The sequence below is a fragment of the Tursiops truncatus genome, chromosome 2, assembly GCF_011762595.2.
Source record: "Tursiops truncatus isolate mTurTru1 chromosome 2, mTurTru1.mat.Y, whole genome shotgun sequence".
Lineage (NCBI taxonomy): Eukaryota > Metazoa > Chordata > Mammalia > Artiodactyla > Delphinidae > Tursiops > Tursiops truncatus.
In genome coordinates, this window is record NC_047035.1 from 74,376,976 (window position 1) to 74,394,724 (window position 17,749).

A 17,749-nucleotide genomic window follows, 5' to 3' on the forward strand; every position below is an offset into this window, starting at 1 on the left:
TCTCTGATCTGTATGATTTCTTTCCTTCTACTAACTTTGGGCTTTGTTTGTTCTTCTATCTCTACTTCTTTTAGGTGTAAGTTTAGATTGTTTATCTGAGATTTTTCTTGTTTCTTGAGGTAGGCTTGTATTGCTATAAACTTCCCTCTTAGAACTGCTTTTGCTGCATCCCATAGGTTTTGGATCATCATATTTTCATTGTCATTTGTCTCTAGGTATTTTTTGATTTCCTCTTTGATTTCTTCAGTGATCTCTTGGTTATTTAGTAATGTATTATTTAGCCTCCATGTGTTTGTGTTTTTTACGTTTTTTTCCCTGTAATTGATTTCTAATCTCATAGCGTTGTGGTCAGGAAAGATGCTCGATATGATTTCAGTTTTCTTAAATTTACCGAGGCTTAATTTGTGACCCAAGATGTGATCTATCCTGGAGAATGTTCCGTGTGCACTTGAGAAGAAAGTATAATCTGCTGTTTTTGGATGGAATGTCCTATAAATATCAATTAAATCTATCTGGTCTATTGTGTAATTTAAAGCTTGTGTTTCCTTATTAATTTTCTGTCTGGATGATCTGTCCATTGGTGTAAGTGAGGTGTTAAAGTCCTCCACTATTATTGTGTTACTCTCGATTTCCTCTTTTATAGCTGTTAGCATTTGCCTTATGTATTGAGGTGCTCCTATGTTGGGTACGTATATATTTATCATTGTTATATATTCTTCTTGGATTGATCCCTTGATCATTAAGTAGTGTCCTTCCTTGTCTCTTGTAACATTCTTTATTTTTTTTTTTTTTTTTTTTTTTTTTTTTTTTTTTTTTTCATGTGGGATCTTCCCGGACCGGGGCACGAACCCGTGTCCCCTGCATCGGCAGGCGGACTCTCAACCACTGCGCCACCAGGGAAGCCCCAACATTCTTTATTTTAAAGTCTATTTTATCTGATATGAGTATTGCTACTCCAGCTTTCTTTTGACTTCCATTTGCATGGAATATCTTTTTCCATCCCCTCACTTTCAGTCTGTATGTGTCCCTAGGTCTGAAGTGGGTCTCTTGTAGACAGCATATATATGGGTCTTGTTCCTGTATCCATTCAGCAAGCCTGTGTCTTTTGGTTGGAGCATTTAATCCATTCATGTTTTAGGTAATTATCGATATGTATGTTCCTATTACCATTTTCTTTATTGTTATGGGTTTGTTTCTGTAGGTCCTTTTCTTCTCTTGTGTTTCCCACTTAGAGAAGTTCCTTTAGCATTTGTTATAGAGCTGGTCTGGCAGTGCTGAATTCTCTGGCTTTTGCTTGTCCGTAAAGCTTTTGATTTCTATATCGAATCTGAAAGAGATCCTTGCCGGGTAGAGTAATCTTGGTTGTAGGTTCTTCCCTTTCATCACTTTAAATATATTGTGCCACTCCCTTCTTTCTTATAGAGTTTCTGCTGAGAAATCAGCTGTTAACCTTATGGGAGTTCCCTTGTATGTTATTTGTCATTTTTCCCTTGTTGCTTTCAGTAATTTTTCTTTGTCTTTAATCTTTGTCAGTTTGATTACTATGTGTCTCAGCATGTTTCTCCTTGGGTTTATCCTGCCTGGGATTCTCTGCACTTCCTGGACTTGGGTGGCTATTTCCCTTCCCATGTTAGGGAAGTTTTCAACTATAATCTCTTCAAATATTTCCTTGGGTCCTTTCTCTCTCTCTTCTCCTTCTGGGACCCCTATAAGGTGAATGTTGTTATGTTTAATATTGTCCCAGAGGTCTCTTAGGCTATCTTCATTTCTTTTCATTCTTTTTTCTTTATTCTGTTCCATGGCAGTGAATTCCACCATTCTGTCTTCCAGGTCACTTATCCGTTCTTCTGCCTCAGTTATTCTGCTATTGATTCCTTCTAGTGTATTTTTCATTTCAGTTATTGTATTGTTCATGTCTGTTTGTTATTTAATTCTTCTAGGTGTTTGTTCTTTAATTTTTCCAGGTCTTTGTTAAGCATATCTTGCGTCTTCTCGATCTTTGCCTCTGTTCTTTTTCCGAGGTCCTGGATCATCTTCACTGTCATTATTCTGAATTCTTTTTCTGGAAGGTTGCCTATCTCCACTTCATTTAGTTGTTTTTCTGGGGTTTTATCTTGTTCCTTCATCTGGTACAAAGTCCTCTGCCTTTTCATTTTGTCTGTCTTTCTGTGAATGTGGTTTTCCTTCCACAGGCTGCAGAATTGTAGTCTAATTTATTTATTTGTTTGTTTATTTATTTATTTTTGGCTGTGTTGGCTCTTTGTTGCTGCACACGGGCTTTCTCTAGTTGAGGTGAGCAAGGGCTACTCTTTGTTGTGGTGCGCGGGCTTCTCACTGTAGTAGCTTCTCTTATTGCGGAGCATGGACTCTAGGTGCATGGGCTTCAGTAGTTGTGGCATGGGGGCTCAGTAGTTGTGGTACACAAGCTTAGTTGCTCCGCAGCATGTGGGATCTTCCCAGACCAGGGCTCGATCCCGTGTTCCCTGCATTGGCAGGAGGGTTCTTAACCACTGCGCCACCAGGGAAGTCCCAGCATCACTTTTAAGTAAATGTAATGTGAATATTCTTTGGGCTCCAGTACATAGCTGTGCTCTGAGTGACATTCCTCCCCCTGTAGAAATTCTAGAGGCTGCTAAGGGGGAGGAGACATCTGATTCTGGTTTTCTAGGTAGCGGCTTCCTAGAATCAGGGCAAGGCATTCCTCTCCTTCCCATCCCGTAGTGCTCAGTTTTGGTTAGCATAATTCAATTTTTTTTTCCACTTTTATCTTCGTCATTTTAATTGGTCAAAATGAAGATTGTTGTTGGGGAGAGCTCAAGTTTTATAAAACGAGAACTCTTGTCCCAGTGCCAGCCCTCACCATCTACTACGGCAGCTCCATGGAAGGACACATTATCCAAGAATCAGTGGAGACAGGAAGTAGTCAGACCCTCGAAAAGGGCTGTTGGTCTTGCACCTCCCACCCTCCACCTGGGGTGATGGGGAGGGGCACATGTGGAAATGTCAGAACGAAAGCGGGAGAACTGAAGTGCTCACTCGTCTCCACTGCGGTGTTTTCTTAAGAACCTTAGTGGAACTTTGACACTCCTCATTCCTGAGAAGATGGAATCTTTTCAGTACATTCACCGCCCTTTTCCCTGTGGCAGCAGCCATTCCTGGTTCTGAGAACTGCCTAGCTATCTCCCCACCACCCTTTCGGCACCTTAAAGACCAAAGCCAAAACCTTGTTTTTCTCCCATATTGATTGTTTTTCTAACCCCTTGAGCTAGTTTTATAAGCTTCTATTGCCCCCTTCTCGTCTGGCTTTAAAATGCCCTACAGATGACTCTTCTGATAAATTCCTGCCAGGCAAGGAGTTTACTATTACCTTTCAGCACTATCAGCAATCCCATCTCACGTTTAGTGTGGCAGATGAAGGGTCCGTTGACAGGGTGACTGTGTCCTGAGTCCTGGGATGCTACCAGGAGGCCCTTTTAGTCCCCACTGACCCAACATCCATGCACAGCACACATGGGGACAGGTTGAGGACAGAGGAGGGCTGAAAGGTGTCCTCTCATTCCAAGCCTAGGACTTTAAATAAAAATACCAAAAAAAGGAAAAGCCTTTAAGAACTGGTAGCACCTGGGATCTCATTTTTCTGTCTCTCTTTGCCTGATGTTTAGATCACAGACTTGAACGTGAGGGATTGTTTCTTTTAGCTTCACTTCTATATGCAGCCCTGTTCTATTGGGATAGAGTTAGCACTAGGGGAAAGAAGGCCTGTTGGAGAAATAAATGTGCCTCCTTCCCATCGGAATCTAGCTGTAGCCCCAGGCCCTCCGATTTTGTACTTCAGTCTCACCGCTTGGCTGTTCTTTTGATCCTCCTGGGCCCTTCCCTCTCTCATTACTCATCTCACGCAGCAATTTTTTAGTTTGAAAAGGGGCAGCATATTCTACGTCCCGAAAGAATGAAATATTACTGCTTTTAGGATGTGAATATTCTCTTCTCTTCCCCTTTGACTGAATTTTGGTTTAGAAGTGAAAGTTTCAGGACTGGATTGAGGTTGAGTTGTAGTTGAGATCCGAAAGTCAGTTTTTGAAATTCGAGCATAAAATCGTATACTCTGCATCTTACTCAGCCCAGAACTTGTTCCAAACCACTGGAGAGAGGGCATTCTTTTTTTTTGGCCATGCCGTGCAGCATGCAGGATCTTAGTTCCCTGACCAGGGATCGAACCCGAGCCCCCTACAGTGGAAGCTCAGAGTCCTAACCACTGGACTGCCAGGGAGGTCCCCAAACCACTAAAGAGAGATGGTGGGAGTTTGAGGTGTTCTCAGAACACTGTCAAATCCAACTGGCCTCAGTTGGCCCCCAGCTCTGTATTTCCACCTGGATCTATTTAGTCTCTGCTTCTTCCCCCAGGCCCTCATTAGTTTGGCAGGGTGGGGCACGAAGAGGGAGCTTTCAAAACACCTATCCCTGGACTCATAAGAAGTGAACAAAGGAAAGCTTAGGAAGGAACATGTCAGGAGCTGCCTCCACACTTCTGCTCCTCCCCCGCCCGACACACACATCCTAGTAGCCAACATTCAGTCCCTGGGGCCAGCGTCACCTCTCAGGAGCAGACCATCCCCTTGCACACAGAACAGAAGTGGATTAGTGGAAAGAGCCCTTGGATTAAGCAACAGGAGACCAACTTCTAGATCCAGTTTTACCTACCAGTAGCTGTGGAATTTGGAGAAAGCCACTTAACCCCTCTGTGTCTTAGTCTCTGTGTTTGTAAAATAGAGAGAAATGCCTGTACTTCCTCCTCCTCCTGATTCCATGAGGTGGTTGTGAGGGGCACATGGGACAATGGAGGGGAGAGACCTTTGGAAGAATATGGTGCTGAGGCTTTGCACATATTGCACCCCGACAAACCACTTCCAAACTACCAGGGCTTCTGATAGGGCTATTTCATGCTCCGCACCAAGGGTGGGGCCGTGTGTCTGGGGTAGAGGCCAGCCTCCAGGAGTGCTGTCCATACTCATGGGTCTTGAAGACCCCAGACACAGGGTGTGACCACAATCTGTCCAAAGGCATTACCCTTCAGCTCATTTTTAAAGTTTTCTTACTGGCAGCCGGTCTCAGAACAGCCCATTTTTTCCAGCCCTTCCATTTCCAGCCAGCCTTAAGTAAGGCCTTTGTCACCACCTTGGCTGGACTACGTTCAGCCCAGTCAGTTCAATCTGCACCACCACTTAATACTGTGTGGCCTTCGGCGACGCACTTGGTATCTCTGAGACTGAGTTTCCTCCTCTGTAAAATGGGAGAGGTGGTATCTGACTCTATAGGCTTGTCCTGAGGATTAAATGATGCATGTAAAGTACCCGACCAAGTTCCTGGTCTCTACATGTCCAGTGTCTGCTCCTCTTTCCCCTCCTTCTAAGGAGAATTATTGCTAGACACACCTGCCTGGAGGGGATTAGCGCATCCCCAAGGCACTGCATCAGATCAAAGGTGAGAGCACCCCTGCAGGTGCTGGTCCTGCCAACTGTACTGACTGTGCCATCTCCCCTGGTACCCTTGGTGCCTCTTGCAGGGAACATCATTGGCTCCGGAATCTTCGTCTCACCCAAAGGTGTGCTGGAGAATGCCGGCTCCGTGGGCCTCGCTCTCATCGTGTGGATCATAACAGGCCTCATCACAGCTGTGGGAGCCCTGTGCTATGCTGAGCTCGGGGTCACCATCCCCAAATCTGGAGGTGACTACTCCTACGTCAAGGACATCTTCGGAGGACTGGCTGGGTAAGAGGATGTGCAGGGGACCGAGCGGTCCCAGAAGCCAAGGCCAGGGCTTTCCAGCACGCTGAAGAGCGCTAGAGCTTGGGATTCCTCTTTTGCCTCTAAGTCATGGTTGCCAGTTCAGCCTGTGTCCCCTTGATGCCCCTGAGAGTGGCAGAGGAACCAGGCTGTCGTTTTAATCTCTGTTTAGGGTTTTTTGTTTTCTGTTTTTCTTTTTTTTTGCTGCGCCATGAAGCTTGTGGGATCTTAGTTCCCAGACCAGGGATCGAACCTGGGCCCTTGGCAGTGAAAGCATGGAGTCCTAACCACTGGACTGCCAGGGAATTCCCTTAATCTCTGTTGACCTTAGTGGGCAAGATTCTATGAGTGAGAACAAGTAGAACTAAGTGACAACTCTGACTGGAGATGCGCGGGGAAAGCGCATCACAAAAACAAAGCCCTTTTATCCTGACAAATGAGAGTGACCACTAAGGTACGGGGTACTTTTCACGTTACCAAGGATAACGGTATCCCTGATTCCAGACCCTGATCTTGAATATCCTCAGCCCTTGCAGCCCTGTTACTGAAGAGCTCAAACCTCACCAAGGGGCCCAAGGGCGTGGAGGACAAACCCCCAGCGATGCCTCCCCTTGGCATTTGCTTAAGTGGCCACGCCTTTAGCATGCCCTGACTGTGAAGATTCCGGGGTTGCAAATTTTCTTTTCCACCAGTGGATGCTGGGGGCTAGAGTGGTAGAGAAGAGATGATGAAATGATGAAAGGAGCAGGGAGAGAGAAAGAACACCAAGACGAGTCAGTACTAGTTGAAACAGCTCATCGTTAAACCAATTTACCGTCCTTGCAGAGGGCTAGGTGTCTCCTTTGAGCAGTGGCTGGGTTCCTTAGCATCCCTGAAAACAAAAAGGAACCGCACCCCTTTAGCCCACCTGCCTCTCCTAACACTGCCCGGTGACTTGCCCGGGCTTCCCTGATGGCTTCTGAATCCCTGCCCTGCCAGGCGATGGGAGCGGGGTCTTTTTTGATGTCTTGGCTCAAGTGCTGTCCCATTCCCCCACCAGGTTCCTGAGGCTATGGATTGCTGTGCTGGTGATCTACCCCACCAACCAGGCTGTCATCGCCCTCACCTTCTCCAACTATGTGCTGCAGCCGCTCTTCCCCACCTGCTTCCCCCCAGAGTCTGGCCTTCGCCTCCTGGCTGCCATCTGCTTATGTAAGTGCCACCTGGGCCTTGCTCCCAGGATGGCGTCTTCTAGCCTTCCTCATCTCTGGTTCTCCTTCCTCTCCCTCTTTCTTTCCTCCCCACCTTTTTTTTCTTCCTTGTTACTTTTCAGTTTCCAATTTGCATGCTGTGGACAAATGGATTCGACATAATAATTATCCGGTGTTTAAAAAAAAAAAAAAGAAGAAACTTAAGTGTTTTTTTTTTAAGAAGATGTTGGGGGTAGGAGTTTATTAATTTACTTATTTATTTTTGCTGTGTTGGGTCTTCGTTTCTGTGCGAGGGCTTTCTCTAGTTGCGGCGAGCAGGGACCACTCTTCATCACGGTGCTCGGGCCTCTCACTGTTGCGGCCTCTCCTGTTGCGGAGCACAGGCTCCAGACGCGCAGGCTCAGTAATTGTGGCTCACGGGCCCAGTTGCTCCGCAGCATGTGGGGTCTTCCCGGACCAGGGCTCGAACCTGTGTCCCCTGCATTAGCAGGCAGATTCTCAACCACTGCGCCACCAGGGAAGCCCCGAAACTTAAGTATCGATAGCTGTTCACAGGCACAGTAATTTTCACTGGGAGGGTTCTTTACATCATATAAAGTAGTTTCACTTGTATCATCCGACCCGAGCCTCACAACAAATCCATAAGGCAAGCTGGGCCAGTCTTACAATTTTCCTAGAGCAGAAAAGGAAACGGAGCCAGGAAAGTGAATTAGCCAAGGTGATTCCTTCTCTTTCCAGCGCACACACCACGCTGGAGACTCCCTACCTCTCGTGGGAAGACTTTTCTGGCCTCTCAACCTGCCAGCTCACATCTTAAAACTCTCTGGGAGGGCTTCCCTGGTGGCGCAGTGGTTGAGAGTCTGCCTGCCGATGCAGGGGACACGGGTTCGTGCCCCGGTCCGGGAAGATCCCACATGCCACGGAGCGGCTGGACCCGTGAGCCATGGCTGCTGAGCCTGCACGTCGGGAGCCTGTGCTCTGCAACGGGAGAGGCCACAACAGTGAGAGGCCCGCGTACCGCAAAAAAAAAAAAAAAAACAGAAAAAAACAAAAACAAAACTCTCTGGGAGGAGAGTGTAAAGATGTGAGTTGGGAGAACACAAATAGCAGCATGTCCATGGTCCCCGCCCTTGATGAGTTTTCTGTCTAACTAGGCAGAAAAGCCATATAGACAGATTTCATGGTTAGGATTCAATTGCAGTAAAAATTCCGAAAAGGGGAAGAGATCTGTGAGCTGGAATAGGTTAGAGAGGCTTTATGGAGAAGTTTGGCAACCTGTATTTCTAGGAAGTCTCAACACTTAATCTCTGATAATCAGGGATCTCAATGGATTGGGGTATGTTGTACCTTTTAGCCAAAAACTAATTTCTAAAGTAAATATTTGGACTTTTTCAGAGGCTCCACTTCTAGAGTCAGCTCAGTCCCTGCCTTCCCACACCTTCCAACACACATCCACCTAGCTGAGGGCAGTGACCATCCTGGTCACACTCTGTCCCAGGTCTTGACACTTCCTTCTGTTCTGCTGGTGGGAAGGGGAGGGAGGGGTCACTCGCCCACCCAGGAGCTGGGGTGGGACCTGAGGGGTGTGTGCCCTCATTGGCAGTGGTGTGCAGCCCCGGATAAGACCCCATCATCTAGGTAAGTGGCACTGTGGAACCAATATACTTGTTCGGAGCGTACTCCTTGTGCCGGTTGGGCCTGCTCGTGGATCTGGAGGCAGAGGGATGTGGGCTCCAGAACTGGGCTTCCCGAGCCTGCATCTCTGCACCACTTTCTAAGTGCAGCCAGTGCTTGGCCAGGTCACCGGCCCACCTCTCGTGAGATGAGGCTGAGATCTCGCGTGTGCTGTACGTGCCGTGGCAAGGATTGCCCAAGACGAGAGTATTCTTAGCACAGCATTGGGCACCTCGTGATCCTGTCGTGTAGTCACCGAGGGTAGTCACGAGGATAGTCACTTGGTCCTTGCTTGCTGGCTGGATCTGGAGCTGCAGGAGGTGAGAGGAGGGGGAAGGGGGCATGGGAATGCAGGAGGAGTGGCTGTTTCTGCCATCAGATAGGTTAATGGGGGTGGGAAGGGGGACCACAGAGTGCAGGCCACTGCTGTTTCAGCATCTCATGCCCACAGACACAGTTTCCTTTTTCCTGCTGATGCTGCTAAAGTATCTCAGACGACAGGCCACCCTCACCCTCCAGCTATAAATCAAGAACCCTGAGGCTGTTCAGTCCTCCCCTAGGAGAGAAACCAGGCCACAGGGGAGAGTTCCCCGGGCAAGACCCCACGGCTTCCTTTGCATTCCCCAAACCCGCCAAGCCTAGGTAGGTGACTCCTTGCGCAAAGACCCTCTAGAGTTTTGGAAAAGATCAGATGAGAAGTGATGGTGGGAATGTCCGGATGCGGGTGGAGAGGCAGAAAGAACCTGCTGTAACTGGCTTGCCTTCTCATAGCCTGAAGGGAGTGAAGCGGGGAGGAGAGCGAGAGAGAAGGAACTGCAGATTTGGCTCCAGCTTATGCAACTGCAGCTGCCACTTTGAGTTATTCTATTATTTAGGTCAAAGCTGATTATTCACTGCTGAGTCAGCAAAATATCCCTAGCCACCAGGCGGTAAAAAAAGAAAGTCTTTTATATTTTAATTAAATGAAAAGCCTTTCTCCCTTCTCCAGAGCAAGTATGTTAGTGGGAGGAGGGAGTTAGGAAGCAGGGGAATGAGAGGGATTAGAACTTGGTTTTGGTACCTTCCTTTTGTGATTTGCTTGGGTATTTCTCTTTTCTTTCTCTCTCTCTCTCTCTCTCTCCCCCCTCCCCCTCCCTTCCTCTCTCCCTCCCTCCCTCCCTTCCTTCCTTCTTTCCTTCCTTCCTTTCTTATTTCATAAGTAAGTGACTATATTCTCTAAGTAAGAGTCAAGTAATATATAAAGACAGTTGACCAGGAAAGCTTCCTCTTATCTTTACCCCTCTCCCCTGCCCAGGAGCCCTTGTAACAGTGGATAGGTATCCTAATAATTCTAAGTAAAATGCATCTCTCAGCGCACACATCTGGGTATTTAGACGTACATTTTGACAAGTTATTTCTGCAGCTTGCACTTTTATCCTTTAGCCACATCTTGTGGCTACTACCTGAGTTTCTAGTTATAAACAAAGTGGTCCCAGTGACACAGAAGGAGTGCCAGCTGTTCTGGGGTCCCCCATTTGTATATCCTGCTCCCTAACTATGGGTTTTCCTTCTGTTTGTCCCCCCTCTCTTGGGGACTGGGCCACCTTTCACTCGGGCAGCTCCCGACCTCCTTCCTCTCTTTGGGGGCTGGGGTCACATCCAGCATCTGAATTAGAATCTTTTCTTCTCATTCAAGTCCCCCTCTTCCAGAATGCCTTGTACAAAAGAAGCTCCTTCTCCTTTCTTGCCCTGAGGAGAAAGGAGTACCCTGCATGCATTTCACAAGCAAAAAAAAAAAAAAAAAAAAAAAATGCTTCTTATCTTGTTTTCTATCTCTCTGCTATGATTCTGAAGAGGCTAGTTTTCCAGGGCTTCAGATTTCTCCTCCTTCCTTGAGTGATTTGGAAGGTTAAGGATTTCACTGTAGGTATTGCTTTTAACCCTGAGTTGCTTTGCAGTTCCTCTTCAGGAAATTTCCAGGTGTATGATGCATGATGATTTGGTAGATACCTGTGTGTGTTGTTTTGCAGATCTCTTACAAATTAATCCCTTGACATCAGAGAGTTCAGCAGTCCTTCCTAACTTCTAAATCCCTTACTCTCAGTTCATTTTCCTTTGAGGTTTCATATTCTCGAGGCCCAAACATCTCATTCCCATGCACTAAGCCTATCACCACAGGTACCTGGACAGTGTTGTCTTCTTGCCCTCCCCTGGTCCCCAAAGAGTGCTGTGCGTGTCTCATCAGCCTCGTACGTATTGTTGAGAAGGAAGAAATTTTTCTCTACCCTTCTAGGTTCTTCTGGCTGGTCTAAGAATTAAATTGACGTGAGACAGATTAACAAGAAAAAAATCAAACAAAAGTTTAATAACAACTATACCTAGAAGAGACCCAGAAAAACTGAGTAACTCGCCAAAATAGTCAAAACCCTCACCTTAAATACCACCTTCAGCTAAAGACAAAAGAGAATGTTGGGACTTCGAAGGGAGGAAGGTAATGGACATGCAAATGAAAAGCAAATGTTTGGTAAAAACTGTTTGCTGAGCCCTGTGGAGACAATGGGACAGAGAGTGGACTCTAATCTTTAATCTCCCCACCACCCAGCCCACATTTTGCCGATATCTCTGGTGATAGCACTACTCCAGGAACAGGTCCTCTATCTAAATTCTTTTTAGGCAGCTGAGGGGAGGGGCAAAATTTCTTCCTGAGTCTTTTGGGCCTCGATTGTTTTCAACTTGAACTAATCTGCATGCCAGAGACATTTTGGGGAGGCACATCTTGGTCCCCTCCAGTCTTGCCTTCGAAACTTCTTCTAGCATTGTCACAGTCAAAAAGTTGAGTTGATAGATTGCTTTATATCTCGTCGAACGAGTCTCTTCGTCCTGACAATAGGTCACTTCAGTTACTCATTTCAGGAGGTGGTGATGCAGGTGGGCACTCAAAGTTAAGCCCACAGGGTATAAGCAACCAGGTATTTAATAAGAGGCATTTCTGTGGAGACAAAGAAAAATAGAGGTTAATGGGTGAAGCAAATTATAAACCCAGTGTCTGAGTCCTGAGAGTTGCCAGCTGAGATTTCTAGATGCTAGGCTCAAAGCATCTTTTGTGGTTTGAAATCTCTTGTGATGTCATCTGGTGTTCAGGTAAACTTCCTGAGTGGCTTACAAAGCAATAGGCACAAAGATTGTCTAAACGTGGGTTATTGTGCTGATCTTGCTTAAGTTTATATCAGGTTGTTCAGTTACAGTTTGTAGGACTTCAAGAAAAGGACAGCTTTAGTTCTCAATAATTTCAAGTCAAAAGTGAGAGAAAAATTGAAAATGTAGGCTTGGAGAGCTGTAGCCAACTATTTGAGGAAAATAGAAGAATTCAGGGTCCAGTCCAGTTTACAGGTAGAAAAACAAAACCTCAAAGATGATTAACAGAATTAGAATCTAATATCCATAAGCGTGTATTATAGTTTCTATTGAAACATAATTTTTTTTCTCTCTCTAAAATCACCTTTATCTTTACCAAAGATGGCCAAATTAAGACTCATTTGTTTGTAAAATAAATTTAATTGTATTAAACTTGGCCTGATTATTTACATAAGTCCAGGCCTTTTAAAATATGCTTTGCTGGAACTGTTCATAAGGAATTTGCCAGATTGAACTTTTTTTTTTTTTTTTTTTTTTTTTTTTTTGCTGTACGCGGGCCTCTCACTGTTGTGGCCTCTCCCATTGCGGAGCACAGGCTCCGGAGACGCAGGCTCAGCGGCCATGGCTCACGGGCCCAGCCGCTCCGCGGCATGTGGGATCCTCCCGGACCGGGGCACGAATCCATGTCCCCTGCATCGGCAGGCGGACTCTCAACCACTGCGCCACCAGGGAAGCCCCAGATTGAACTTTTAATTGCCTCTCGAGGCCAGGAAGCCACACCGAGGACATGACATTAGATTCACCTGTAATACCTATGAATTTGGGTGAATTTTTCTCTCCTTGAGGTTTCCAAAATTATCTTGAGGTTCTTGTGCCTGCAAGGAAGGAACTTTCCTTACTCACCTGGTAAAGCTGGTGGGAACCCTGAAGGCAAGGTACCAGGTTGTTTTTCCAAGGGGCTTTATGGCTCCATGAAGTCAACCTTAGTTCTTTAAAGCTGTCTGGTCACATCTAATTCTATGTATGTCTCTCTCAAATATGACAATCCAGTCAAAGCCCTGATAATATAATCAATATTTCTTTTTTAAAAAAATATTTATTTATTTTGGCTGTGCTGGGTCTTAGTTGCAGCACGTGGGATCTTTGTTGCGGCATGCGGACTTCTTAGTTACAGCATGTGGACTCCTTAGTTGCAGCATGTGGACTCTTAGTTGCGGCATGCATGTGGGGTCTAGTTCCCCAACCAGGAATCGAATGCAGTCCCCCTGTGTTGGGAGCTCGGGGTCTTACACACTGGACTACCAGGGAAGTCCCATAACCAATATTTCTAATTGTATCATGTTATAAGGAGAACAGATTCGTACTGAACTTATACAAATAACTATATTGCCATGAAAATAAGAATACTCACTGAGTTTCCAAATTTTAGAGACATCAGGTAGGGAGAAAAAAGATAATTGTTTTGTCTTTGTTAAGCAGTTGTAAACTGTCATACCAGTATTTTTTTGATTGGCAAACTTATGAATGCATATCATAATTTCTAAACCATACATTTCCTCATAACATAATGCTTTTTTTCCAGTGTGGTACATGACATGTTTTTAATACATATAAATGTCTTTAGTTTTTCTGTAATAAGACAGAAGTAGGTAAACTTAGACTTCTTTAGCAGTTAAGGTTTCAGTATTTTATCTTATTTGGAAGTGATCTAGACATTCAGTGAATCCCCATCATTTAACTTAGCAAAACTCCGAAGTTTTAAATTACTAAAAGATTTTGAGAAACCATTTTTAAGTGGACATACCATAAAACATAATAATTATTAAAGAGTTCACCTAAAAACTGTTATCCCATTTACATTTATTTAATTTACTTGTTTCCAACAATTAATGTTTAGATTACCCATGAAAACTTCCTGAGACATTAGACAAAGTCAACCATCATACCAAGCTATTTTTCTTTTCTTTTTTTTAATTAATTAATTAATTTATTTTTGGCTGCGTTGGGTGTTCGTTGCTGCGTGTGGGCTTTCTCTAGTTGTGGCAAGCGGGGGCTACTCTTTGTTGCGGTGTGCGGGCTTCTCATTGTGGTGGCTTCCCTTGTTGCGGAACTCAGCTCCTAGGCGTGCGGGCTTCAGTAGTTGCAGCACGTGGGCTCAGTAGTTGTGGCACGCAGGCCCTAGAGTGCATGGGCTTCAGTAGTTGTGGCATGTGGGCTCAGTAGTTGTGGCGCACAGGCTCTAGGGCGCACAGGCTTCCGTAGTTATGGCTCGTGGGCTCTAGAGCACAGGCTTAGTAGTTGTGGCGCATGGGCTTAGTTGCCCCACAGCATGTGGGATCTTCCCAGATGAGGGATCAAACCCGTGTCCCCTGCATTGGCAGGCGGATTCTTAACCACCGCGCCACCAGAGAAGTCCCTCTGCTTAATTTTCTTTAAGCCAACTAAATGGAGCTCTTTTACAAGTTAATTTTGGCAATACCGCTTGGAGGTAGAAAATACCACACATCTATAACACATGTATATAGACATATACAAACACGCAAACAGGCACAGCGACCCCATAGTCCCATTTCAAAATTTCAGCCATGAATTGGGTACAGTTATACAAAATCCACTCAATTGGGTTTCTGGCAGATGGACCAAATCAGGGTCACCTGTTTAAATGGATATCCAAGGAAAAAAGAAACTGCAAATCCATCAGTTAATTACCATACTGAGCTCCTACATTGAGTCAAGGTGAGGCATTATTTATAGAGTCTCGAAAGAGATTAAAGGCTAGTGAAAAGATGGGTGTACAAACAAATAATCACAATATAATGTGATGACAAAAGAATGTACCACACAGAGAAAGGTGCTTCAGAGTTGGGACAGGAGTGCTAGGGAAGGTTCCCAGATTGAGCTGAGTCTGGAAAGGTAAGTAGGCAGTCTCCAGGTGGGCATACAGTAGAACAGCCAGGTAGAGGGAAGAGCATAGGCAAGACTTGGAGTCAAGAAAGAAATGACTCGTTGGAGAAAAGCAAGTACTTTTGTGTGGGTGAGGCCTAGGAGAGAGACGGGAGATAAGGCAAAAGAGGTGAGTAGGAGCCAGATCGTAAAGGAGTCTGCATATCATGCAGAGAAGAGCAGACTTCATCCAAGGAACCACCAAAGGAGTTTGTGCAGAGGAGTAACATGATTAGGTTTACATTTGAGTGAAGAAGACCGTGACACTTGAAGCAGGGAGACGAGTCAGCAGGCTAAGCATTTTTCCAGGCCAAAGAGGTGGTGGCCCAAAATAAAAACGAAGTTACAAGGTGACAAAAACAAGAAAGGATTAGAAGTAGAATCAGCCGGCCATGTCGACTGATTGACTACTAGGAGAGAGAAATCTAGCTGATCTACAAATCAAAATTAACTAAGTTTCAAATGAAATACGTTTCTACTTAACTGTCTCCAGCATTTGTAGTGAGCAGTTAATAATGTTTTCTCTCTATTTCTGCCTTCCACGTCCTCTCCAAATCCCTGAGATGCTGAGCAGGTCTTTGGTTGGAAGTCTTCCTCAGGGTGGTTACCCCAGGATGCTGTTCAAAAGCCTGTTCTGGAACAGAAGGGGATTGGGACCCCGGGGAAGCCTTATATAAATGAGAATCACAGCACTTTGTTCATGCAGCAAACATTTATCAAGGGCCATGATGTGCTCGTTACTGTTCTTGGCCCTGAGAATTGGGGCATGAGATAGCTGGAATTTTTTCGGCCTGGGCTTGAAAAGTAATGAGTAGGAACTAAAGGGGACTCCCCCAGGTAGCACAGCATGCTGTGTCCTGTCTCCCCTGCTTTCCCTGTGTCTTCCGTTTTTCTCTTCTCCCCCACCCCAGCTCAGGAGCCATGTTTAGCTAATGCTGAAGAATTACTCAGCTCTTGGAAATTGCTGAGCTGGGTGTTCGGGCTTCTTGGCTGAACTAAGTACTGGATGGTGATTCAGCAGAAACTTCAGGTCCAACAACTGGCAGGGAGGGATCAGGATAAGAAGGAAGGGTAAGAGGGAGCCAGGAAGGGAAGGGGGTGGAGCAGCATGGGCAGGCGCTTAGCTGGAAGTGTCCAGGTCGAGCTGTATGAATCAGGATGTCCAGAAGCTGCAGAGCATCTGTGCACCCCTCCTCCGCTGCTTGTTTGTCCTTGAAGGAGAGAGGCCCTTCCAAAGGTTCAGCACATCTCTCCTTAGAGGCGCTTCTTAGATTTCTAAAATATTGCCAGTGCTTCAAGATGAAAAGGGCTGGAGAAGGGAAAACTTGCTGTAGTGTGGTAGGTAAGATCTGTTTCAAAGCCCCACTGTGTACCATACAGGAGCTGGAATCAGGGCTTAGTTTATAGGGAAGAGCTGCTTTGACTTTGCTGTTGCTTTGTTTTGATTTTCTTGTCTTTCACCAGTCAAGTTATTTACTCATGCAATAATACCAGCCTTTGTTGTGGGTAGGCAGAGACTTGAGACTTTATAACTCGGCTCCTGGTCCCACGTGAAAAATGTCTCCCAGGCTCTCAGAGGTCTATGAGGAGGAAAGATAGCTCAGGCTGGCCTGTGTGGGCAGAACTGGAACCTTATCCAAGTCTCAGGATTGTGTGCCTTAGAACTCAGATGGGGCTCCGGTGTTTTCTTTGCCTATCAGTGCCTTCTGGCAGCCGGCAATGGTTACCTCCTAGATCTGGAACCGGCTGAGGTTAGGCAGGCTAAGGGAAGCAGCTTTTCCACAATTAGAAACACGTGCCCAGTTCCTTCTAAGGAGCCGGCTCCAGCCTATCACAGAGCCAAGTGCTGCCACACCCGCCGAGGCAGGCAGCCAGCTCACCCGCTGCTGGGTGAGGACTGGTCGGAGGGGCATCACCTCGCCCCTTTTGCTCCAGGTCTAGAGGGAGGGAGTCAGGGGGAGCTGGCCAGAGCAAGGCAGAGGGCGGAGAAGTGCATGCCCCAGCAAAAGGGGAGACTAATAAACCAGCGCTTCTGGCTGGCCCGTGACCCTTGTGAAATTTATGGCTGCTTCAGAGGGCTGGGGAAAACTCCATCCCGGAAAGGTGCTTATTTTGAAGCTCTGGAGGGGAACAGGGTGTTCTGATTTCTACCAAGTGGCATCACTAGCTTCCCTTTCAGCAGCTATCTGCTTTAATACATTCCATCTTTCTTTTTTCTGTCCTGGCCTTCTCTCTCTATTATGCTCCTCTCAAGCTCGCTCTCTCTCACTCGTAATGGTGTGTATTATTCCTCCTTTTCCTTCCTCCCCCGTGTTGTCTCTCATGCTCACTCTTTTCCTCTCCTCTTCACCATCTGTCTTTATGGACTTTGGCAAGTCTGGGCATTTTGACGCCTGTTTTCTCTTATCGGAAAAGACAAAGAAAGCCCTGGTTCTGGAAATGCTAAAGGAAAACAAGCCTTTCCAATCTGCCTCCAGTTTACTTCTAGGAATGAGCCAGCAATACCAACCAAGAAATCCAAATGGAGTTCCTGGAGTTGGAGGGAAATCTGATGGTGACATTGTTAAGGGACCAGAGGAGGGGACACAAGGCAGAAAAGCAAGTCTGTTTGTGGGAAATAATTTTCCAAAACCCTGGGGGCGATGGGCAAAACGCTCCTGGATCCTGAGGGGCAGCCATCCTAGTCTTCCCCTTTTTCACACTGGCATCTTACTTCCTGCTGCCCAGAAAGCAATCTGGCCAGCATCTTCAGGTGACAGACTCAGAGCCCCTAGTGGCACTGTCAGCAGTGACCATAGGTACCACTGACAGGAGCAAGGGAGAGAGAGGATGTGGGAATGAGAGAAGGGAAAGAAGGGTGATGTGCATATGATACAAGAAAGGCTGGTGTAGTGGCAGAATAAGCAACTGGGAATTGGTGGTGGGGGGGCGGGCAGGGGGCCCAAGGGGGGCAGTCCTGTCTTTGACACTAATAGCAGGGGTCTTACTTCACTCACATATAAGATGAGATTCTGGGTCTCTCTGACTGCCCATGAGGCTGGAAAT

The 17,749-nt window shown here is 46.1% G+C and overlaps 1 protein-coding gene and 1 long non-coding RNA gene across 5 annotated transcripts in view; one reads left to right on the forward strand and one right to left on the reverse strand.

The window, feature by feature from the left end:
- SLC7A8 (solute carrier family 7 member 8) overlaps window positions 1-17,749 on the forward strand; it is a 58,538-nt gene that overhangs the window by 16,837 nt on the left and 23,952 nt on the right. For 3 of the 4 annotated variants that reach the window (XM_033851339.2, XM_033851340.2, XM_073800650.1), the window contains exons 3-4: window positions 5,564-5,768; window positions 6,823-6,974. In XM_033851339.2, coding sequence (XP_033707230.1) covers window positions 5,564-5,768; window positions 6,823-6,974 — 357 coding nt within the window. Of the gene's footprint in view, window positions 1-5,563; window positions 5,769-6,822; window positions 6,975-8,882; window positions 8,968-17,749 lie in introns of those variants that run through there. The other variant, XM_033851341.2, reaches the window with a different exon arrangement.
- On the reverse strand, window positions 10,962-15,614 carry LOC141277994 (uncharacterized). The gene is made up of 2 exons (XR_012330029.1): window positions 15,189-15,614; window positions 10,962-11,615 (listed from the first exon to the last, which is right to left on the reverse strand). It is a non-coding gene; the product is annotated as an uncharacterized lncRNA (long non-coding RNA).